Consider the following 24,499-nt stretch of genomic DNA (forward strand, 5'->3'; position numbering starts at 1 on the left):
TGTGGCATAATTTATACACCACAGGTGTCGGGTTGGCGGGTTCCTCTTGGCGATCTAAAAAAATGTGCTACAATAGTTTGTGCTTTAAAAACTCAAGCTATAGCCATTCAGGAAAAGCAAAGCACGACGGACAGGGCCAGTCGCGTGGCGTACTTTGTATGCCACAGGTGTCGCTTCCTCTTGTTGGTCTAAAAATTAATTAGCTACAATACTTCGAGCTTTGAAAAGTCGCACTATTGACAATCAAAGTTCAATGTAAGAAAGCACGAGGCCATTCTAGACCAGAGCGTATGTACAATGTTGAAATCCTTGGTTTTCGAAGATTGGCATACTTTATATGCCAGTGCGCCCTCTCAAGGGTTAATAAACCCTCGTCCTATTCCGACAGATCTCGGCAGAGATTTTGCATCTTTATTTGCCTTAGTAAATTATGGACCATGTGTCTTAATACTTTTTAGGTCTCATTCAGACTCTAACACTGGTTAAAGTAAATTAAAAGCCTAATTTAAGGATAATGATTATCAACGTCATTGCTAAAGTATCATTTTCAGCTGTGTATGCTAGATGTATCAAATGTGACTTTGAAAATACTTTCTTCAATCATTATTTATATAGGTTTATACTTACATTTTCTGCCATGTACTGTTATAAAAATACAATATTTAATATCATTTATGGCAGTGAAACAAACCAGTCAAGATAAACCAATTTTTAAAAAATGTTAACAAATTTATCATCAATTTAAATTAAAATCTCCCAGTTTTAATTATCATTCTCTTATGAAAGATACATTCCTCAATGTCTTCCATCATCTTCCATAATTTAATGCATAGCATATTTTTTACTATGCTCTCCTCCATTTCCTGCTTTGCAGATGAACCCAGCAAACCAGGGAGACCTGAAATTCGTAACTGGGACAAGGACTTTGTTGACTTGGAATGGAATCCGCCCAAGAGTGATGGTGGTGCTCCCATTGAGAAATATATTGTACAGATGCGCGATAAGGAAGGCCGAAACTGGGTTGATGCCATGACAACTCCTGGAGATAGGTATGCCAAAAGAGAAGTCTGTTTGTTTGAATGTTTGTGAGCAGAGCCCCACAAAGCGCTCTCTGTACTCATCCTCTTTGGCTGCCTTTGAAATCCAGTGTCAAGTCCTGAGTCAACAGCTGAGCTTACCATCTCAGTCTGCCTGAGACCATTGCCAACTGCTTGGGTGTCCACCTTGGCTAGTTTGAGCATAGTGACTTCACTTCACAGTTTCTCTACTTAAGATTTCTATTTGTCTGAGACTAAAAATGTTGTATGTATGCACCTGACATCAATTGCTGTGAAATAATTTGGATAAAATATTCAGATATTTTGAATGACAATATTTTTCATCCTTTTTGATGAGTATTCAACTGCACTTCTGTAATGAATACTTGCTTCGGTTCCAATTGAACTTACATTCAAATGTGAAGGAACAAATTTATTCATTGCCTAGTATTATTCATAAATTTGTTTAGAAAGAATTGGGGAAAACATAACTTTTGAGCGGATTATAAGATGGTTTTGCTAGATGGTTATTTTTAAAATGCTTTGTTAGTACACTCAGCTTAATGTATACTCATGCCTATCCTATTAAGCTTCATATTGTCTACAGCATCATATTCTTACTTTCATTGGATATGTTTGAAACCACATACTTTGTTTCTGTACATTTGCATATTCCTGTTGAGAGATTATCACTTATTTATTTTTCCTGCCTGTGAGTACGGATAGAATGAGATGAAATCCAAAAAGGAATATTCATAGCAAATAAAGTAAGGTAGAATTTCTTATGTAGTCAGCCGAGTATTAATATATCATTGATTATACACTCATCCCTGAGTTTCCATTGCTCAGTTTGTGTGTGAGAGCACTTCATGTCTTTCTCCATCAAAAGGGCAGCAAAGGCTATGACTCATTTTGGACTGACTAATTACATCTGAGTACAGCGGCAGTTTTGCAAGGCTCTAGAAGAAATCAATGAGTCTGAAAATTTTCTGTGATTCTTAGAGTTGTAACAAGTGTATTCCAGACAGATATATTCTTAGTCAGTCAAAATAAAGATAATTTCAGAATGCTGAATGTGAAAAACTGGAGCAATACTCCCAGACTTCCTCCAGGTTATGAAAGATATGAATTCTTGTTGTGGATATAAAAATTTGAATTCTATGCCTTGGTGAGAAAATGTTCAGGCTGCATGAGCCCTTTGTAAATTGGCCCACACAAACTCTGCTTGGGCATTGTGAAGAAAGTGTTTAAATGAATATGGCTTGTGTAAGTTGATCAATCTCTATAATCTTTGTATTCATTGAAAATTTTTAAATTGCTTGCTTTTTGTGTACTCAGAAAAATCTTTTGGTGGTATTAACTGTGGTTTCCGCAGAAAAGGAGCACTACTACTAGTGGGTCCATTTGGATTTGTTTTATATTGATACTATACCTTCAAGTGTTATTGCTCTTCAATTCAGGACCGCTGCCAAAGTGACAAGTGTCCAGGAAGGACATGAATATGAATTCAGGATTGTTGCAGTCAACAAAGCTGGACCCAGTGAGCCTAGTGATCCTTCCAAATCAGTCATTGCGAAACCAAGATTCCGTAAGTATCTTCCATTAAAAGATGTTAAAATTTCATTTTGAAATCCCTGCTTATGTATGTTATTGGCTAATGTCTTTCTTTTTGTGCCAAAATAGTGGCTCCATACATTGACAGGAAGAATTTGCAGAAGAAAATTGTGCACAGTGGTCAAATGTTGAGGATTGAAGCGGACATCAAGGGTGAACCTCCTCCAAAGGTTACCTGGAGCTTGAAGGATCAAGTTTTGCGCTCTCATGAAAGGTAAACTTGAATTTTGAAATTTAAATTAAAATAACAGCTGGGACTCCTGTTATGTATAACATTTAAGCAATTCATATAAAATCGATATATGAATCAAAGCAGTGACATGACTAGGAATATGTTTCGGGAAGGATGAGGGGTCTGGGAAAATTTTTGAAGAATGACATGCCTGGAAATACATTTTACATCATATTGGCACTTAAAATTTAGATTTCATTAAGAGGTTAGATTAAAATTTATTATATGTCAAAATTAGACAATAGTTTTAAATATTTTTTTTATTTCTTTGAGGCTTTGGGGGGGCATCTATACCCCTCGTCCCCCCCATAGTTATGCCACTTGATCAAAGTCATTGTTATGCTCTAAGTAATAACCTGGTTCAATATCAGTGACTGCTTATCTTAACTTAAATCATTTTCTACTTTTTTTGCTCATCAGTCTATCAGCTGAATCCAGAGTATGTAATGTATTTTGGGACCAATTTTTTTTTTTTTTTCGGAATTTGAAGTAAATATCCCTTGTGGCTTAATATACTTTGGCATTTCACTCCTGTTACCCGTAAGGCAATATTTTAGCATTTTATTCATTTTAGGTTAAAATGATATAGAGATTATTTACTTCAAGCAATGGAAAATGTGGGAAGCATCGAGTTTAGCTGAGTACATAATTGGGTAGCTTTTGTCTGTCCTGCCACAAATCTATATGAGACATGTTAATGAGTCTAGCAAAGACACTTTGTACAGCCTCTTACTTTGTCATTTTATTTTGAAAACTTAATTTTTCTGCCTTAGTAATCCTAACCAATGCACTCTTGACTTTTATTGCAGATTGAGCATCCAAAATGAAGATTATAAAACAACTTTCATTCTTCAAAAGTCCAAGAGATCAGACACTGGAATATATACTATTTTAGCTGTGAATGACTCAGGAAAAGACCAAGTAGAACTTGAAATAGCAGTACTAAGTAAGGATTGTTTTTATCCAGATAACATTATGATTAAAAAACAGTTCATTCATTCATTTTTTACCCCTTAACTTAGCATCAGTAATCATTTTAAATATTTTGCTACCTGAAATTTCAGTACAACTTACCCTTGAGTTTTGTCCTATTTTATATTCATGTTTCCCATTCTAAGGCACAATCTTTTATGGTAAAGACACGTTTTTTTGCCAGAAAATATAATCTTTTTAAATAATGCCTGGAAATCTTTTACCTGAATGCTCTTTCACATTGATAGTCTGATACTCCCTTACTAAGCATCAGGCTACATTGTTGTGTATATGATCACTTTTCTTGAAAATATGTATTGGTAATTTACTCCTAATCTACAGGTAAACCCAGCAAACCAAAGGGGCCATTGAAAGTTTCCGATGTCAAGGCCGATGGCTGCAAGTTGAAATGGGAGAAACCAGAAGATGATGGTGGTGAGCCTGTGGACCATTACCTCATTGAGCGCATGGATACGGAAACTGGCCGATGGGTGCCTTGCGGTACCAGTAAGACTCCTGAGGCTGAGGCAAGTGAAACATCCAAAACACAATCATGCATCAAACAATTTGAAGCTGTGTGCTTCTTTCTTCTAATTATCTCCAATAACTAGGCACCCTAAAGTATATTCACACCATTTTTGGTATCCCCCCCTGCAAAGTTGTTTTGGTTATACCAATATTTCGAAAAAATAGTCAGTAACAGTAAAAATGGATGAAAACACTAAAATATGTATATGGTTCCTTAAATTATCTCCCTTTTTATCTGATATTATCTTTCCTTGAAATACTATTATAGTCTTTGCTGCTGAATTTGTTTAAGATTAAAACCTTCAGTAGAGTCTTGTTCTTATGAAGTTCATGGGTGCAAAAAATCAAAGGCTTTGCGAACAAACTTGGTTTCATTTCAGAAATGTTGGAAAAACAACCAAGTTTCAAAAAATTATCAGTCAAAATACTTTGTTGCTCTTCATGATTTTGAACATTTTATTATTATAAATTATTTATATGCTATAAGGCAGTGCTGGAAGGAAAGGGAGGCTCCCAGATCGCTTCTCGAATACTCCATGGAAACCTACCTTAATCGGTAGAATACTATAATAAATAAATATATATTTATTTATTTATTTATGGCAGATGTAGATGTGGGATAAATTATGGTTCGCAGATATGATTGCCAATCAACCAAGTTTCAAAAAATTATCAGTCAAATACTTTGTTGCTCTTCATGATTTTTAACATTTTATTATTATAAATTATTTATATGCTATATATATATTTATTTATTTATTTATGACAGATGTAGATGTGGGATAAATTATGGTTCGCAGATATGATTGCCAATCAAATAACAAACTGGCAGATGCCAATAAATGCATTCACAGGGGTTGTGGGAAAATCGTGTACTCCATTGTTCCTTGTCTAAAAAGTTGTATCGGCAAATCTCATTCCTAAGGACATTTTTTCTATTGTTTAGGCAGTAATTATTTCCCCTTAGTGTTGTGGCACATCATCAAAAATATAATTTTGGACAAAAAGAAGCCTACACACCGCAAAGATGCATGTAGACAAAGGTAGTAAAAAATCAGAGACAACAAAAATTTCAAAAAACCTTGTTTAAGGGGATCATGTTGGTGTGGTAGGGAGTCTGTTGGCGACCCAATCTGTGGATCTGGGTTCAAATCCTGGTGGATGCATAGATTTTTCACAGAATGCCCAATCTGCTTGAGTGCTTTGTGGGGGGCACTTGAAGCACAGCACTTTGTCCATTTGTGGATGGGACTTAAAGCCTCAGTCCCATTGGTACCTTTTGTTGAAATGAGGCTAACTCTGCTGCCAGATTTCTCCCCACTCTCTCTTGCCCACTCTCTCTTCCCCACTCCCCCCTCTTGGTCAAAGCGAACGCAGCTGTCGATTGCCTTCTCCAAATACCATACCAGAGTTGTTTAATGAGAGTTTACTTTAGTATCTAATTTTGCCTTCTATGGCATTAAAGTATATGCAGTACATATATTGTCCTAAAGCTTAGAAATTGATAGGTTTCATTTGTTCGTATGATTAAAAATTGCTCATTCTTTTCATGAAATTTCAGGTGTCAGGCTTGAATGAGGGCAAAGAGTATCTCTTCCGTGTGAAAGCAGTTAATTCGGAGGGAGAATCTGAACCTTTGGACACTGACCTTCCAGTGTTGGCTAAGAACCCATACAGTAAGTGGTATTTTTCTTATTTTTGCATCTAAAAATTCTTAACCAGCCTGAAGAATATTTTTAGTTATTTTTTAAATCATGATATCTTCTAAGCTGTTGAATGATTATCAGGTTGGTGTGGTGGTCTCTCGAGTATTGCATCGTTACGGTTACACTTTATCACCAGGGTGTGGGTGCAAATCCTGGCAATGGGATAAATTTGCCTGAGGAATCCTGATATTTAATGGGGTGATCTGTGGAGAGTACTTGAAGTCCTTGAAGTTCTGTCTGCCTGAGAGAATGTTAGACCACATCCTGTGCTTTATGGCTCCTCTCATCAAGGGATTGCCCATTCCAGCCTTGTCTCCTAAGTTGATTCCCTTCTCTCATTGTCGATAACCTCAGCTATTGGTCTTATCATCTTCATCTTACGATGATCTCCAGTCAAGCACACCATGAAATCCTCCTGTTTGAGAAAAAAATTAGTTATTTCTTGAAAGAAGATTTGAGTTGGTGAAAATTACTGGGAGATCGTAGGAAATGGGACTCAGTATTTTTTATTCGTGTAGAATGAGGTGTTATCATTGAACATGGCAATGATAAAAATTAATCTTTTTCAGGTGAACCTGACAAACCTGGAAAACCAGATGTTGTTGACTGGGATAAGCACAGTGCCAGTTTGAAGTGGGCAGCACCAAAATCAGATGGTGGCGCTCCCATCACATCATATGTCATTGAAAAGAAAGACCAATATAGGTTAGTCAGTGATTAAACTTCATGCTCAAGCATGTTGTGGCATCTGAATAGCTATTCATTCATTGTTTTGAAATATTCTTCATAAATTACTCTCTTGAGGATTTAATCTCTCATTTTCTTTGGTTATATCACATGATAGAATATACTTACATGTACATTTATATGTTGCAGATATGCTCATTTATTTTGCACCTAAGTGGTGAATTAGTATTTTTAACCACTCAACAGGGATCATTGATTACTGGCCTATGAGAAGATAAATATATCAGTAAAAATTTGTTGGGTGTAAATAATTACTCAGTCACATTTCTATTATGATGAAAAATTAAGTTGAGTTTCTTTGGTACTGAGTATAAAGTCTCTCAAGGTGTTAATATGCGGTAGAGTGGCTTTTCTCCTGTACAATTGAGGCTCAAAGGCATGACTGATTGAAATAATTGTCTTTACAGTTCCAAGTGGCAGAAAGCAGTTGAAATCATTGGTAACAAGTGTGAAGCTAAAGTTCCTGATTTAGTGGAAGGGATGAAGTATCAATTCCGAGTGAAAGCAGTGAACAAAGGTGGTCAAAGTAAGCCTAGTGACCCAAGTGACACAATGACAGCCAAGGCAAGATATGGTGAGTATATACATATATACACTGATCTCCCTGAGCATGGGAAGATTGTGATAGTGAATAAAATAAAAATTTGTATTGAAATATATTCCTTTTAATTTTCCAGCTGCTCCATATATTGATCGTAGTACCTTGAGGGACCTCACCATAAAGGCTGGACAAAACATTAGGTTTGATGTCAAAATTACTGGTGAACCTCCTCCATCTAAGTCATGGTTCTTAAACAAAGCTCGGTTGGACAGCAAGGGCAATTTAAGCATAGAAAATGAAGATTACAAATCCAAATTGATAGTCACAGCTGCCTCGAGGAAAGATACTGGAACTTATATGATCAAGGCAGAAAATAGTACTGGTAAAGATGAGGCTACTGTTGAGGTAACGGTGCTAGGTGAGTTTTGATGTTAAATTATGCTAATTATAGTAATTAAAATGTGAAGGTCAAACTGGTGACAATGACAACGAACATGATTGAATAATTTACTTCAGATAAGCCTGCAAAACCAGAAGGCCCACTCAAGATATCAGACATTCACAAGGAGGGATGCAGTCTTAAATGGAATCCTCCCAAGGATGATGGTGGATGTCCAATTGAGCATTATGCTGTTGAGAAAATGGATACAGAAACAGGTGAGAGAAGAACTATTGCCAGTGAGACAATATTAATAATGGCCTAGGTCTAGATAACTTATTGTTACTAAATCTATTACAGCTACTAACTTGATGGAAAATCTATAATGCAGTTTCATTTAGTATATCAGTTTATTAACTATTCAGGATGCTTGGATGTGTGTGAGAGAAAAGTTTCTTTGCTGTGATGGACATAGGGCTGATCTGTTCAAGGTCTTTGGGATTTTCCATTATTTCTAGTATGCACACACACAAAGACATGTGTCTGAAATTTATGCTCATTGGCATCAGTTTTTTTTTCAAAATTTTTCTTTATTTTGACAGCTTTCTGAGTATAAATGAGTGATTTGAAATATGAATGGAAATGATTAGGAAGGGGTAAAATCACTGAAACATTTCAGAAAGATCAATTGCAGGTAGCATGATGAAATTTGAGTAGAATTAATGTGAGGCTTGTCAGCATGCTAAACTTTTTAATTTTCATGAATTTATATCCTCCAATGTCATGCTTATTTAGAATTCGTCATTAATTGTCATTATTATGAATCAACTACTGAGTGTCCAAAAAGTTGAAGAAGCAACTATGTACCTGCTATGCCCTTAATATTCACCACTGATAAAATAAATTTGAAATGAAAATCATATGATTAACAATTAATTTTAAACAATTTTAAATTATTTTTGTGTTTTTTTTTTCATTTCCATTTTATTTTTCTTCCACTGTAATGACTATTTCTCATATGTTTGAATATACCTTTGCAGCCTGTCTAGTCAATATTTGGTAAAAATAATATTTTTACGTTTACATAATTGTATCTTAGTAATTTTCTCACCATGTAATATGGTTTACACAGCATAGTTTATCAACCAAAATGCCAAGTATCACTCATGCACTACCTTGAATTCTTATATCGCTGACAGATGCATATATTCCATCAGTGGTACCCGTTTTCATGTGGCTTTTACTGTTGCTAAAAATAATTTTCTACATAAAATCACTCTTGCTCATGTAATTATGTTTTTGTCTAACAGGGCGATGGGTTCCAGTTGGCCGAACGAAAGAACCAAAAATGGATGTCACGAATTTACAGCCAGGACAAGAGTACAAATTCCGAGTGATGGCTGTCAATGCTGAAGGAGAGTCTGAACCTCTGGATGCAGATGAGGCAATCATTGCCAAAAATCCATTTGGTATGTCAGTCTATCTTGATCAATGAAACGTAGCTGTCATAAAACCTCAAATCCCTTTGGGATCTGAATGCATGATGGTTGCTTCCCTTTGGGATTTGAATACTTGATGTTTGCTGGTGGATTTCGGTTAACTTATGATTAAATGTTCCTTGGACACAGATGAACCCGGTGCACCTGGAGCTCCAGAAGCCACTGATTGGGATAGGGATCACGTTGACCTTCGATGGACTCCACCAACTAAAGATGGTGGATCTCCAATCACTGGTTATATCATTGAGAAGAGGGAAAAGGGAAGCCCGAGGTGGACAAAGGCTGGTGAAGTGAAAGGAGATGAGTGCAAAGGACGAGCTGATAACTTAGAAGATGGACAGACGTATGAATTCCGAGTACGAGCTGTCAATGCCGCCGGCCCTGGTGAGGCTAGTGAAGCGAGCAAGCCAATCACTGCCAAACCCAGGAAATGTAAGTGAAAGTCACCAAAATATGTTCTAATATTTTTCTTATGGAGCAGAAATTTGGGCCGATGCTCTTACAATTAATTCTCAATTATCTGGGAAAGTGATGGTTGGAGGCGGCACGGATAATTGGAAAGCTCAGATAAACCAAACTTCCACTTTTATTTCTTATAATATTCATACATTGTATAAGTAAAACAATATGTTATTATTTAGGCACATAATTTGTTATTGTAGATTGCTTCAAGGACTCATTGAGAGGTTTCTTCATGTGACCACTGATCTTTTCGGTAGTGAATGTCATTGTAGTCGTATTTCCACCGCTCCATATACCTCAGCAAACTGTCCACTCAGGCTTGTACCTGGCTGTGACTCAAGCAATCTCTACTCCCTTTGTGTCTGCTTCCCCTTCCCTTACTGACTTCACTTCCACTACCCTCTTCCTCTCCTTGACTGGTTGTGCCATAAACATACCTGAGTGTACAATATGTTATTATTTAGGCACATAATATGTTATTGTAGATTGCTTCAAGGACTCATTGAGAGGTTTCTTCATGTGACCACTGATCTTTTCAGTGGTGAATGTCATTGTATTCGTATTTCCACCGCTCCATATACCTCAGCAAACTGTCCACTCAGGCTTGTACCTGGCTGTGACTCAAGTAATCTCTATTCCCTTTGTGTCTGCTTCCCCTTCCCTTACTGACTTCACTTCCACTACCCTCTTCCTCTCCTTGACTGGTTGTGCCATAAATATACCTGAGTGTACAAAATCCTTGGTTCCCTTGGGCTGTATTCAACTGCATGTGAGGCTTGGGCAATAATTACACTTTTGCAATATGAAAAATACTCATTTAAATTGTAGATAAAATTTTATTAATTTATGATTGTTATCCATTGAAGAAATATTGTTGAAGAATTATTTTTTACTGAATAAACCAAGTTTTTTGCACCCCTCATCATCTTCTGCTATACTAGAGCAGACATGTGAGTCAGCTTGAAACATTCCTCGTCAGCAATTAAAGAAAATAAAAAGCCTTGTGTTTGCATTAAAATGCGATAATCCTGGTGTTTTTGCATCCTATTTTATTCTTCATAAAGATTGCGGAAAAAATCAAAGAAAGGTGAAACTCGTGCACTCACAATCCACAACATGGGTAATCCATGCACACAAAATAGTGGGTTTACTTCATGTAGAATTACTGATCAATAATTGGAGGTGAGATGACAATTGTGTCATATCTTAATTTTTTGAGCTGTTTTCTGCATTTATTCTTGCCAAATGATTCGCTGCCAATTATTTGTTAGTTTGTTTCACGTGAACCCTGTGATTGCAATGCAAAATTTTCTAATTTCATGCAAAAATTGGCAGGCTACTATTAAAAGAAATCCTTATGATAAGTGTCTGAAAGTTTTACAGGGTATGAAAAGCACTCTTCTTTACTGAGAAGTCTTCATTAATGAAAGAAATCAAAAAGCATCATTATGGTAAACTTATTTTATGATAGTAAAGATTTTTAAAAGAGTTGCCTAGGGCAACTGTGGCTTTTAAATGGTTGACTGAACTCTTATAATGCTGTTTTTGAGTATTTGATGACAATGATGAATTACTTCCTTCTATGTGCAGTGGCTCCCAAGATTGACCGCAGAAATCTCAGAAATATTACTGTTCGTGAAGGTGAGCCCATCATGTTTGATGTGAAGATAATTGGTGAACCTCCTCCAGATGTGACATGGACCATTAACAATAAGAGCATCCAAGAAACTAGTGTCAGGAGGATTGAGAATGTGCCTTACAATAGCAGATTTTACAATGACAATCCAGAGAGGAAAGACAGTGGATTATATAAGATCCAGGCTGTGAATAAATGGGGATCTGATTCAGAGGAAATTGAAGTAATTGTCGTCAGTAAGTATTCCTATTTACCTTATGTGTTTATTTCTGATTTCAGAGACCCAATTTATGCTATTTTTTCTGCCATCTGCCATTTATTCAAAATTTACTCGAACGAAAGCTTTATTATTTAAATTTTATTCCATAGCCAAGCCTGGAAAACCAGAAGGTCCATTGGAAGTCAGTGATATTCACAAAGATGGATGTAAACTCAAGTGGAAGAAACCAAAGGATGATGGTGGTGAACCAATTGAAACCTATCTTGTTGAGAAGTTTGATCCTGATACGGGTATATGGTTGCCAGTAGGACGCTCTAAAGATCCTGAAATGGAAGTGCAGGGACTTATTCCTGGACATGAATATCAGTTCAGAGTAAAAGCAATCAACAAGGAAGGAGAATCGGAACCCTTGGAGACACTATCCTCAATCATTGCTAAAGATCCATTCAGTAAGTGATAGCACAAAGATAGATTGTGTTCTAGTCTTTGTAGATAGTAGTTCTATAAAATGGTACATATATTTCTGCCGCATTCCGGCTCAATTGTGTGGATTGCTGTTGTGATAAGTCCTTTTGCTCTCTTCTGGAATGTTATTAGAGAAGTCATCTACCTATGTCGATGCCATTATATCTCCTCTTAGAAAATTCATATATTTTTTCCTTTTTAATGCACAGTTGAAATAGAGGGTTTATAATTCTGATATTCTTTTAAATATGTCCCTCCATTGCTTGTAAATAGTATAGTCTGGACACAACTTACTACCCTATGGCTTTTAAAAAATGTTGAAAGTACTTCCTTCTCAGAAAAAATGCTCTCATATCCCTAAGTTTAACAATTCCCATTTTGTCATAAATTGGGATAGGAATACTTTTGTTTGCCAAAGTAAATCCCTTCAGTCAGCAAGATACCGCTACCTAATACATAATTTTTATGTGAGGTTATACCATTTTTTAATGATTCTTTTGTGATATTTTATGAGGATTATATCTGTCTAAAAATTGACTGTCAAATTTTGTCTTAGCTGTTCCCAGTGCTCCTGGAGCTCCCGATGCCGTTGACTGGAGTCAGAACCATGTTGATCTCATCTGGAAAGAACCAGCATCTGATGGAGGCTCTCCCATCACTGGTTATATCATTGAAAAGAAGGATAAGTACAGGTATGAATTTGAATTTTGTGCATGGAAATGTTTAAAGGATGGTCCGTATGAATATCATATTGAATCTGTCTAGTTTTTGTGCAGAAGCATTAATTCATCAGTAAGAAACAAAAATTATTTATTTTATAAGATAAAATAGAAATTCTTTTATAAAGAAACATGGGGACATTTCTTTGGCTATGATGGGATAGTTACATAATTAATACATTGATCTTTAGATTCAACTATATTTATGTTTTCTTTGGAGGCTGTGATTTTAAGATCTATAAAAAATGTATAAATGATCATTAGGGTCTACTATTTTCTGGATTGCATTGTTATTAAGGTTTATTGATGAATTGAGTGGAACTCTGATTGACATTCAGATTTTCATCTCCCAAAGTTTCCCATGGGTCTGGGGCTTGGGAGATGATGAGCCTGGCGTATGCAATGTTGATTGTAAAATTCACTGAATACAGATTCCCTGTGTTGGGATTATAAATGTTTCTGAATGCCATACTTTTTCCTTTTCCATTAAATAACATCATTTAATTTAACTAAGATTAATTATTACCATTTTCAACTATCTTTGTGACTTTAAGGCAGGCATTGTTAGATTTTGTGGTTAGAGGTAGTATAGCAAAATTCCTTGGCTTGTCTCTTCACACCAACAAATGAAATGAATAGGCAGCCATGTGGCAGTGAACTTACCGGTCCCCTTATTCCATAGTCACTGCCTTTATACCATAAAGATTGGTGAAAAAGGAAATACTCGGAGATACATGTATACTCAGTGAAGGAAGTCATACCAATCTCTGTATACTCAAAATTTATAAAAAGTATTGTTGTGCTGTAGTATCTACTAATACTTGTGCATATATGTTTGTAGTGCATAATTGTCCTCTCTTATAATTAAATGAGCTCTGAAAAATTAATCCTAATGAAATATGATTGTCCTCACTGTTTTTTAATAACTGGAAGCTCATCAATAATCAATCCTTTATTTGAGGGCCTAAATTTATTTGTAAATTATGCTCATTAAATAATAATTGTCAGTAAAAATTATGGCACGTATCATTGAAAACCTTTTGTGTACTCTTGTTACACATCATTATTTGTGCTCATCTAGATGTGTTCTAAATGTATGGCTTATAATTTTCCAATGATGAAAATGACAGGTAAGAATTTTCTTAAATACCGTTCCCTTGTATTCTTATAATATTGATGTTTGTTTGAATTTGCACCAGACTGAAGTGATCAAATTCTTCACTCAATACTTTTCATTTACTCCTTTGAATGATCGTTACTTAGAAAAAAAATAATCAATAAAATGAAATAATTGGTGACAAATGTTGATTGTCCTTTCCTTTCAGCATGATGTGGGAAAAGGCTGTAGAGACAAATAGTGCCACTCCTCAGGCTGTCGTGAGTGGTCTCATTGAAGGGAATGAATACCAGTTCCGAGTGATAGCAGTCAACAAGGCTGGCCAGAGTGAGCCTGGTGATGCAAGCAAGAACATAATTGCCAAACCTCGCTTCCGTAAGTCAATTTCTGATGATATTATGCAATGAAATTATTTTTATTCCAAATCTTCGAATGTATCATTATAATCTTTGATCTCGTTTGCATACTAAATTAATGATAAAAAAGATACATTCTTATTAATGCCTGCATTTTTAATACATTGAATATGAGTAATTAGACTTTTTTCAGTATCTCATGAAATAATTTGATATCTCTCTGCTTTTCTCCTCAGTGGCTCCAAGGATTGACCGGCGCAATTTGCATGATGTTACAATCTCTGCCGGTTCAACCCTCAAGTATGATGTCAATGTCAGTGGAGAGCCACCTCCAAGCATTGAGTGGAGGTCTGGCAGTGGGACTCTACGGTAATTATTCTGGGCATAGGTTTTTTCTTCGGGAGAACTAATTTTAATTATGCATGATAGTAAATAAGATTTAATGATGATGATTCATTGATTTTTCCTTAATGCTTGTATTTGTGTTATTTCTCAGGTCATCTAAAACTGTTCACATTGATAATGTTGATTATAACACCAAACTGGTCATTCGTCCTGTGCAGCGTGGCGACTCAGGAGAGTACACCATTATTGCCTCTAACAGTTCAGGAAAGGACACAGTTACTGTGAATGTGACCGTTACTGACAAACCCACTCCTCCTGAGGGACCTCTACAGGTGAATTGCATTTTTCATCATGGAGTTGAATACATATTTCAACTTCTGCCATAGTTTTTCAGTGGAGATATTAGAATTAAAATTTGTATCAGATTATTGCTATATTTAGTTTCAAGAGTATGAATATTTAAAAAAATACTAATCCGTGTAGCAGATCTAATGATGAAGTACCTATGTAATGACAAGCTAAATATTATGTTCAATCTGGCATGACTTACCAGATGAATGCTAGAGGTTCATCTTTTATTCATTTTGTTGCAGAAATCTTTTTTCTGTTGAATATTTGTCAAGTAACTTCTCTAAAATATCATGTCTGTGTCTGATAAAGTTAATTGCTATTAACCTGAGATCTACCCAGGACTCAAAATAGAATCACTCAACCTTGCATCCATTACATTTTAGAGATGTTTGCTTATAAGATGTCTCTCTCTTTGTGAATTTTAGTATTTAAAAATTTTATTTTCTATGAATAATAATAATTCATGTTTTAGTATGATTTATGTAAAATGGTCTTGTTTTTAGGAAATTTCCTCATTTATAATTATCCCATTTTGTTTGGCATTTAGATCTCAGATGTCCACAAGGAAGGATGCAAATTGAAATGGAAGAGGCCAAAGGATGATGGTGGCACTCCAATTGAGTACTACCAAGTGGAGAAAATGGACCCAGAGTCTGGATTATGGGTCCCATGTGGAAGGTCTCAGGAACCAGGTAATTGGAAATTTTTGTTTGTTATGCATAGTGCAGGCTTACTAAATTGAGAACTTTGTAATTTATTATGTAACAGATTTTCATTACTCCCATTTTAATTAAAATATTTTCATACTTTTAAAGTATAGTACAAAAAATTAAATTTAACCTACAAACCTGTATTCACATTTCTTTCCTACTCCTGACCATGCAAACCAATTGTAGTTCAGGCGTTCACTTTTATTTGTTAAGCAAACACATTGTACTTGTCTGGTGGACATGGGTCCTGGAGGGAAAGAGTGTCATCATAGATTGTTGTTTTTATTTTATCTTAAGATTGATAAATTTCATGATATTATGATAGCTAGTGGTGAGTTTGGCCTTCCGTAATGTGATGTGCTCTTTTGTCACATGTTTAGTCTGTTAATTACAAATCTGTCAAATTTGACTCATTTGTGTCATTTGTTTCCCAGGTATGGAGGTGACCGGGTTGACTCCTGGGAAAGAATACAAATTCAGAGTCATGGCCGTCAACTCTGAAGGTGATTCAGAGCCTTTGGTGGCGGACACATCAATTATTGCCAAGAATCCATTTGGTGAGCACATTTCCTGAAACCTTTCCTATATTCTTTAGTGCAACATGGTCTTATAACATAATTTCAATATAATACGTAATGGGATGTTATAATGTTCACAGATGAACCTGGGAAGCCTGGAGATCTCAAGGCCACCGACTGGGATAAGGACCATGTTGATCTCAAGTGGACTCCACCCAAAGAAGATGGTGGCTCTCCCATTACTGGATATGTCATTGAGAAGCGTGATAAGTATGGTCTTTGGGAAAAGGCCGTGGAAGTACCTGCTGATCAGCTGACAGCAACTGTCCCTGATCTCATTGAAGGACAGGCGTATGAATTCCGAGTACGTGCTGTTAATAAGGCTGGTCCTGGAGAGCCAAGTGATCCTACGCCCACAATTATCGCTAAGCCTCGTAACCTGGCTCCCAAGATTGATAGAAGCACACTCATTGAAGTACGAATCAAGGCTGGTCAGAACTTTGGCTTTGATGTCAAGGTGTCTGGTGAACCACCTCCAACAACTAAGTGGCAGCTGCGTGGCAAGGATGTGAAGACCACTGACCGTGTCAAAGTCCTCCATACTGAGTACAACACTAAGATGAATGTGAGGATGGCAACCAGAGCTGAATCTGGAAAGTACACCATCATTGCTGAGAACATCAATGGCAAAGACGTAGCTGAAGTGGATGTTATTGTCTTGGGTAAGTTGATTTATCCACAAGCCTTGTCCTGTCTCCATACCAAATCTTACTTGTATTACTTAATTGAATTTGATGATCAGAATTCAACATCTTTCCAATCTGCCTCATTATTTTTTGTAATTAGTTCTTGCCTTTTTTCTGCTGATGTTATCTGAGATAATTATGTCATTTTAATGAGCACCATTTAAGTATGAGTAAAAAAGTACTTGCTTATTATTTTTTTCTAATTAATTATCAAAAACATTCCCTTTACTCTACAATTCTATTTGATTGAAGAGTTTTGAATCATGCATCACTCAGTTTGCTGAGGAAATATGTAATCTGCTAAGATATGCTCTTTGCACGTAATGTGATCAAGAGCCTTTGAAGGGAAGCATGGATCTAATGACGTTTTAACACTAGAAGAACTGAAGCCATCATTTTAATGGGTGGATTCTTTTATTAAGCTTATGATTTTGTGTCATCTCTTTAATAGTTTCTTGAATTATTTTTGATGATGCACATTAGATATATAAATAAATTATTTTCAGTGATTAAAAATACAAATTTCAAATTGTAAAAGTGTAAATTTCTGCTGGTCTTGTCCCTGAAGTACCCAAATACAAGCTCAGTGACGGCTCATGAGTCAAATGCTGGGGGGCACACGCCACCGGAGGGTCAAATTTTTAAAATATTTTGTGTATTTTAGTGAGTTTTTAAGGCAATCTAGGTATAAAATTTGTGATGCCATGTGTTCTGTTTTTCAACAAAAACACCTAGTTTTCCTAATAAAGCTTGATTAAAAATACTATAAGATATACTAAAGCTTAAATATACTATTGTTATCTATCTATTTACTTAATATGTGATGTTTTTTTTACCCTTCTTCATTTAGTTTTGAATTCTTAATCTGTACACACTATCTAATTGCACTCTTATGTCAACTTTGCCCAACATGGCATACTCAATGCTAGCATTAACATGTTTTTCACTCAATTAATGTTTTTTGACTTTATCATTTAAATGTTTTAAATCTGGAACACCATCCACCATCCATGCACGGTATGCAACTCCCATTACCAAACAAGGATAGAAAAAAAAAGAATGTTTAACTGTGCACCCACACAACCAATCAGCATAGTTGTACAAATTATTGGAAAATTTCGAAACAAAACTGTTTTGTGCTCTAGAGGCCTTTCGTTGTTGAATTATATTTAGTATTGGCCTAGGGGGGCGTAATTCTTGAGCTCGATCCTATGTTCCAGGTCCTAATTCCATTACTAATAATAAAATTCACATTGTTGGAATCACACGAGACCATTATGACTCACTAATAGACAAAACAATCACTAACTCTAAAACACTAACAATCACTAACTCGATAAACTCAACTACAACTAGGCCTATTTACATACCAATCACTGAGTCGATAAAATAATTTACACGCAATAAGTCAACTGGTCACCAAAACAAGGTATTCTACTACACCAAGATGATTCGGCTGTGGTGGCGATGTCAACTCACTAGATACGTCACTCTGCACATGCTTTCCAAGACTTCCATGAGGCACAAGCTTAGACGCGTCACAGCACCAGCAGCCCCCACCACTACCACTCTTCTTATAACTGCATGGTGGGACATTCTGGCCAGTGCCCCACGACTACAAATACAAATTTCTACGCTAATTTTGCATGTTTTTCCTACAGTTTCAATGCATGCAATTGAAAAAAAACTTTGGTTAATTAGGTGTATAATTATAATCGAATGGGTATTTAATTTTTTTCCTTTATCAAATCTTTGGCAGGAGTGGCATCCAGTAGTCCTCATGGGCAAGCCGCCACTGCACAAGCTATGACTTGTAGGAATTCAGGGGCAAATAAGGCCAGGGATATAATCCTCAGACCAATATTAATGATAATATTCTTACAATATATCTGCCATCACCTCATGCTTTGCCATCTTTAGCCATTTGGAATGTTTTATTAATTAAATGGTATGAATTACTTCACAGACAAACCAAGTCCACCTGGTGGTCCACTTAAGGTGTCTGATGTGTTTGCTGAAGGCTGCAAGCTTTCTTGGAACCCACCAGCTGATGACGGAGGCCAGCCAGTTGAGAAATATGTTGTGGAAAAAATGGATGAAGCTACTGGTATGCATTATCTTGTGTTGCTTTAGTTGGTAAAAACAGCCTGTGAATGGGAAACTCCATGAAATATTATGTGCTGTTGAAAACTCTTATCATTATTTTGGGCATTTGGGTTTTTGGCTGTTGGGTGTGGTCTGTGAGTTCATGCGGGTGGGCATTGGCTACACATGCATAGTGCAGCATGACTGATGCAGCAGTTTAACCTTAATTTACACTGAAGGAAACTGTTTTCTAAGTTGAATTAATGGCATCAAATGAACAATTAACTTGCACTACCTAATTATGGTAAAATCAGGAATGACTGGGTATGGTACATAGAGTGCCCACCTTGGGCTCCCACTCCAAGGATTGTGCCAAAACCTGACAGCTCAAATTTTATCACTTTAATGGAACTAATCATACAATATCTTGTGTATAACAGCTGCCTTACGGTGCACGCACAATATGAAGTACACATTTCCAGACTAATGGGAAGTGCACCCCACAAGTTTCTTTGATAGCTAAAAAATACCAAACATGGTGCACAGAGGGCAGTGGGGTGCCCATTGATGTGTTGGTGATCAAATATCAATTTCAAATCTTCTGTCCATTGGAAATCAACTTTTATTTCCTTTTATCGTGCATAATCATTGCCGGTAACAAGGAATTACAGGAAGTTTACTTAAACTACTTAAAAACTCTGTATCCAGAATGTAGGTGACAAAGTTTTGTAATTATTAACTCTTAAATTTACCCATTTAAGCCCAAGTTGTCGAAAACAACGAGGCTGCCTATTATCTGTAATTAAAAACTTGAGAAATAATTTTTCAGGATATTTATCCTTTTAGCTATTAATTTCTCATCGCAGAGGTAATTTAGAATTTAGGAAACAGTTATTAATGCATTACAGAATCAATTTTTAAACATCTTTTCTAACTACTGCAATGAAACATGTTAGGGAAAATAAAGAGAAGAATGTGATTTCACACCCTATTATCCCAAGTGGTTGTTTTTGACCTCAATGAAAAAAATATTTTTAGCAATTAAAATGAGTGTCATGTTTTTTTGTGGCTTAAATAAATTTTCTAAGCTAAATATTCATAAGTATCATAAAAAAATAATTTTGAAATCCTGGGCATTCAGGGGCTTGAATGGGTCAAAGCTCCTGTCTACTCTTCATTTAATATCATTTAAGACTATATGTTCAATACATGTATAATGAGCAAATTATATGTAGTATTTTTTTTAAGATCAGGCATGTTGTTAGATTACTTTTTAAGGCATACCATTTAGCAGAGAATAGGTTTTGTCTCCTTGTTGTGAAAAAAAATTCATGAGTAAGTGATTTGATTGATATTAAGGGCGATGGGTGCCTGCGGGAGAGACTGAGGGACCAACCACTTCGCTCAATGTTGATGGGCTGACTCCGGGACACAAATACAAATTCCGAGTGAGAGCCGTCAACAAACAAGGAAAGTCTGATCCTCTCACCACTGCTCAAGCTATTGAAGCCAAAAATCCATTTGGTAAGTGTAGTATATTGTCATCATGTTTCTTTCTTGAACAATTTTGTGGCAAGACTTATTTATTAATTTGCATATGTTTTGGCTATAGATGAACCAAGCAAACCTGGTACACCTGAAATCAAGGATTATGACAAAGACTTTGTTGAACTGTTTTGGACCAGGCCTGAACAGGATGGTGGCTCTCCAATCACTGGCTACATTATTGAAAAGAAGGACAAGTATAAGTGAGTATTGAATCACAGTGATGGTGGTCGCCATAGATATTTGGATTTTATGATTATTTCTGCAATTTTTATAAAAATTTTCAAGACACATGATACCTTTTGTTCATATTCACCATTAATTACCTTTTACAGTCCCAGCTGGGAGAAATGTGCAGAAGTTGATGGTGATATTACAACAGGCAAAGTTCCTGACCTGATTGAAGGTAACCAGTATGAATTCAGAGTGCGTGCTGTGAACAAGGCTGGACCAGGAGAGCCAAGCGATCCCACAAAACCGCACATTGCCAGACCAAAGAACTGTAAGTTCTTTCTCTTCAGATTTTTTGTCAATATCATTTATTTCAAGCATGATTTATGAGTTGGTATTGTGCCTTGATTTCTCTCATTTTAATCATCACATATTTTCTCTGTCCAGTGGCTCCACGTATCGACCGCAATGCCTTGCTTGATATCAAGGTTCGTGCTGGCCAGAACTTTGACTTTGATGTGCCCGTCATTGGTGAGCCTCCTCCATCAAAGGAATGGACACTCAAGGGCAATATGGTCATCAACACTGACCGCATCAAGATCATCAATGAAAACTACAACACAAAGATGAAAGTAATTGATGCCAAGAGAATTGACAGTGGTACCTACACTCTAACAGCTAAGAACATCAATGGTGTTGACACTGCAACTGTTAATGTCACAGTCTTGGGTAAGTGTAGATTAATGGTTAAAAATTTTGCATTTATAAATTTATATGCTTATTTGGATGCTATCTTAAGAAAATCACTTATTCTGGCTCTTAATTGATGAATGGATATGTTTTGATCGCTTTAATTGAATCTATTAGAGGAAAAGTATTTATTCTGCAATAAATCCATTTTGTAGTAGGATTAAAGTAACATGAGTGGTGAATCTAAGTGATATGCATCTTGTTGGAAAATTGTACTTAGTTTCCAAATGTTTCAAATTTCCCAGCCAGCATAAGGGATACAGAATTTTTAGTACCATGGGGATCTACTGAGGATATCAAGTATATCAGTGTTATCTACGTCATGCTCAAAGTTGAAGAGCATAGCCAAAGTAATTTTCAATCTTTCCATGATAGCACAGTTTATAAAAACCTGTAATAAGTGTTGTTATGGAAATATATCTACTTTTCTGCATAAGATGGATGATTTAAACCAGGCTAGCATTTTCTGTCATGGCCGATACTTGTTTACCTTTTTTTTGGATTGAGCTGACCATTTTAGAGTAAAATATCCTACGACAGTGACTTCAAAAATCTCATATAGTATATTATGTAAAATATGAATATCTGATTAAACACATGGAGTATGAAAGTGGAGCTGTTGGGATGCCCATTTATCGCTTATAACATCATCCTAATAGCGAAAGTGTTAGCCATCATATCCAGTGTCCAAGTAGAATATCTGCTTCAACTAGTTCAGCTTCAGTCTGCCAGAAGCACTGCAATCAGTCATTGTAGGGAGGTTAGGCCAATCAGCATTTTAAAAATTTGGGTTCTGAGTCCTTACCGTCCCTTTTACCTCAATATCTTTCGTGATCCTTTTTTAACTGGATATTCATCTTGCTGCTGTCCCTGGCGTACTGAAGTTGGATCCCCAGTGGATCCTCCCCCCTGGTTATGACCCCATATTGTGGGCGTCTATCCTTGTACGTCGGCAAAGTACCTGACACCTTGTGATGACTGGGCTGATTGTCATCCATCACCTGACGTGTATCCATGTCATTGTCGCCTTAATATTGCTCTTTCTCAGGCAAATTTCTTTATTGTATAGTTTTCTCCAATTGCTTACTAACATTTATTATTGCCCAGCCAATTCCACACAAAAAGAGTAAAAATTGCATTGAAGTGGCTTAGTATTTAGTCTTTTTTGGATCATATTTGTCGTGTGAAGATTTTAACTGGTCCTTAATAGCCTTATTTTAACTTTCTATGAAAACTGTGGCCTCATAATTACATATTTTATTTGTGTTAACTTACATTTTTACAGTCAGACTTACAATTACTCAATTTTCCTTCTAGTTAAAGGCATTATAAAAATCCCTGCATTTTACTCATTCTGCACATTGAACTTTCTCAACTTATAGATGTGCCACAGCCTCCTGAAGGCCCTCTCAAACCTGAAAATATCACCAAATCCTCATGCACCCTCTACTGGAGGCCACCCAAAGATGATGGTGGATCTGAAATCAGCTATTATGCAGTTGAAAAACTGGACACAGAAAATATGCGCTGGGTTCCAGTTGGAGAGTGCAATGCCACTTCCATGAGGTAAGCTGCAATCATCAAGTTTTTGCTGAATCAAGCACTACAATAATAGCATTTACAGAGGTATGACCCCAGAATCAGATTAGAATATCTAGGTGTTTCATCTGTTTCTTTGCGGTCAGGGAGCTTGTGTGTAGTAAGCTATGTTAGCATTAAAAATATCTTATTCTGAGATTCAGTCAAATATCCATACAATGAGTTTGTTGGAACTGGAAAAATAAATGCTTAAGTGTAGGGATATGATGATCGGGTTGTATATTCTCAAGGTCACCCAAGTATTGCCAATCACCAATTGAAGTGGCTTGTGGGGCAGTACAGATGTAGGTTTATTCTATAGATGCGCGAATAGTATCTGCAAATATTCGAACATTTCAAATACTAGAAAGTATTTGATATTAGAGATCTCGAATAATATTACTAAAAGTACGATCTCGAATACATCCCGCCATTCACTGTCGCACACACATCGCTGGTAGTTGACTTGGAAACCATGTAGAGAACTCTAGTCGTTTAGTGCATGCAGCGCCCTTTAAGGCAAGTTGACGAACTAAATCAAATTCACGGATAAGAGTGGTGAATAGATATTTTTCGATGTGGGGGACCAAAAGTGGTGAGGGGAACAAATGCAAAAATCCCCGGTTTCCCTCTCAAAAAAATTGAAAATATCGGGGGGGAAATCGACTTTTGGGGTATCTACCGTCAAGCATTCAGCTACTGCTCCCAAACCGTTCCACTCATCAGAAATGTCATCATGGATTCGAACATTATAAGAATGCAGGCTTCCCCTAGTGTTGGGTTTATTTCTTCATGCCAAACAAGGCTCCGCAATGACGATTCAAAGTTGAAAAAGGATCGAAATTTTGATTTTAGTGGTAAAAAAAACATGTGGTCTTGTTGGTGATTTCAACGACAGCATAAGCGGGCGCTAGCCTAGCGAGCATAGCTGAAGGTACCATCAACATTCAAAAAAGTATTTTCACCACTTCTCATTCTAAGCTCATCCAGGATGAACCCACAGGATGGAAATCCCTTTTGCAAATGATGAGAAGTCTTCTGGAATAGAAGCAAGCAATAATATCAGCTGCCTCTAACCTGAGTTTTAATCTGGATATTTTTGAAGAAGCAACATTGCTTGCTAGTGGAAGTGCAGACACTCTTTCTCAGTTATCCCCCTTGTGAATAGCATTATTAATTTCCTAAAATTTAAGAAGTTTTCGCATAGTCATCTACAAGGTTTCGTCAATGATTTGCTGTTATCCATTAAATATGAATTTCTGCAAAAACATTAATTATGCATTGCATATGCATTAATTATACACAATTATGCATTCACTTTCACCACAATTCTTGTTCCATGATTCAAAATAGTGTATTCCAAGATTCAAATAATGTTGACATGATAAAAAATTAATTGGCTTTGGAGATGAAAAGTCTGTCTAAACAGTGTCACCCAACAAAAACAGATACTATAGGAAAAGTGCAACC

At 36.3% G+C, this 24,499-nt stretch overlaps 1 protein-coding gene across 33 annotated transcripts in view; it reads left to right on the top strand.

The window, feature by feature from the left end:
* The window catches only part of LOC124171601 (twitchin), a 207,858-nt gene that overhangs the window by 135,926 nt on the left and 47,433 nt on the right, over window positions 1-24,499 (top strand). For all 33 annotated transcript variants that reach the window (XM_046550781.1, XM_046550787.1, XM_046550780.1 and 30 more), the window contains 27 exons: window positions 875-1,049; window positions 2,498-2,625; window positions 2,721-2,865; window positions 3,693-3,829; window positions 4,198-4,382; window positions 5,945-6,059; window positions 6,659-6,794; window positions 7,244-7,410; window positions 7,514-7,795; window positions 7,894-8,034; window positions 9,067-9,225; window positions 9,385-9,687; window positions 11,308-11,589; window positions 11,723-12,022; window positions 12,595-12,730; window positions 14,083-14,249; window positions 14,467-14,599; window positions 14,727-14,907; window positions 15,474-15,618; window positions 16,071-16,193; window positions 16,295-16,876; window positions 18,867-19,007; window positions 20,345-20,509; window positions 20,598-20,733; window positions 20,866-21,032; window positions 21,149-21,430; window positions 22,834-23,017. In XM_046550781.1, coding sequence (XP_046406737.1) covers window positions 875-1,049; window positions 2,498-2,625; window positions 2,721-2,865; window positions 3,693-3,829; window positions 4,198-4,382; window positions 5,945-6,059; window positions 6,659-6,794; window positions 7,244-7,410; window positions 7,514-7,795; window positions 7,894-8,034; window positions 9,067-9,225; window positions 9,385-9,687; window positions 11,308-11,589; window positions 11,723-12,022; window positions 12,595-12,730; window positions 14,083-14,249; window positions 14,467-14,599; window positions 14,727-14,907; window positions 15,474-15,618; window positions 16,071-16,193; window positions 16,295-16,876; window positions 18,867-19,007; window positions 20,345-20,509; window positions 20,598-20,733; window positions 20,866-21,032; window positions 21,149-21,430; window positions 22,834-23,017 — 5,197 coding nt within the window. The remainder of the gene's footprint in view (window positions 1-874; window positions 1,050-2,497; window positions 2,626-2,720; window positions 2,866-3,692; window positions 3,830-4,197; window positions 4,383-5,944; window positions 6,060-6,658; window positions 6,795-7,243; window positions 7,411-7,513; window positions 7,796-7,893; window positions 8,035-9,066; window positions 9,226-9,384; window positions 9,688-11,307; window positions 11,590-11,722; window positions 12,023-12,594; window positions 12,731-14,082; window positions 14,250-14,466; window positions 14,600-14,726; window positions 14,908-15,473; window positions 15,619-16,070; window positions 16,194-16,294; window positions 16,877-18,866; window positions 19,008-20,344; window positions 20,510-20,597; window positions 20,734-20,865; window positions 21,033-21,148; window positions 21,431-22,833; window positions 23,018-24,499) is intronic.

This window comes from Ischnura elegans, chromosome X (genome assembly GCF_921293095.1).
Source record: "Ischnura elegans chromosome X, ioIscEleg1.1, whole genome shotgun sequence".
Lineage (NCBI taxonomy): Eukaryota > Metazoa > Arthropoda > Insecta > Odonata > Coenagrionidae > Ischnura > Ischnura elegans.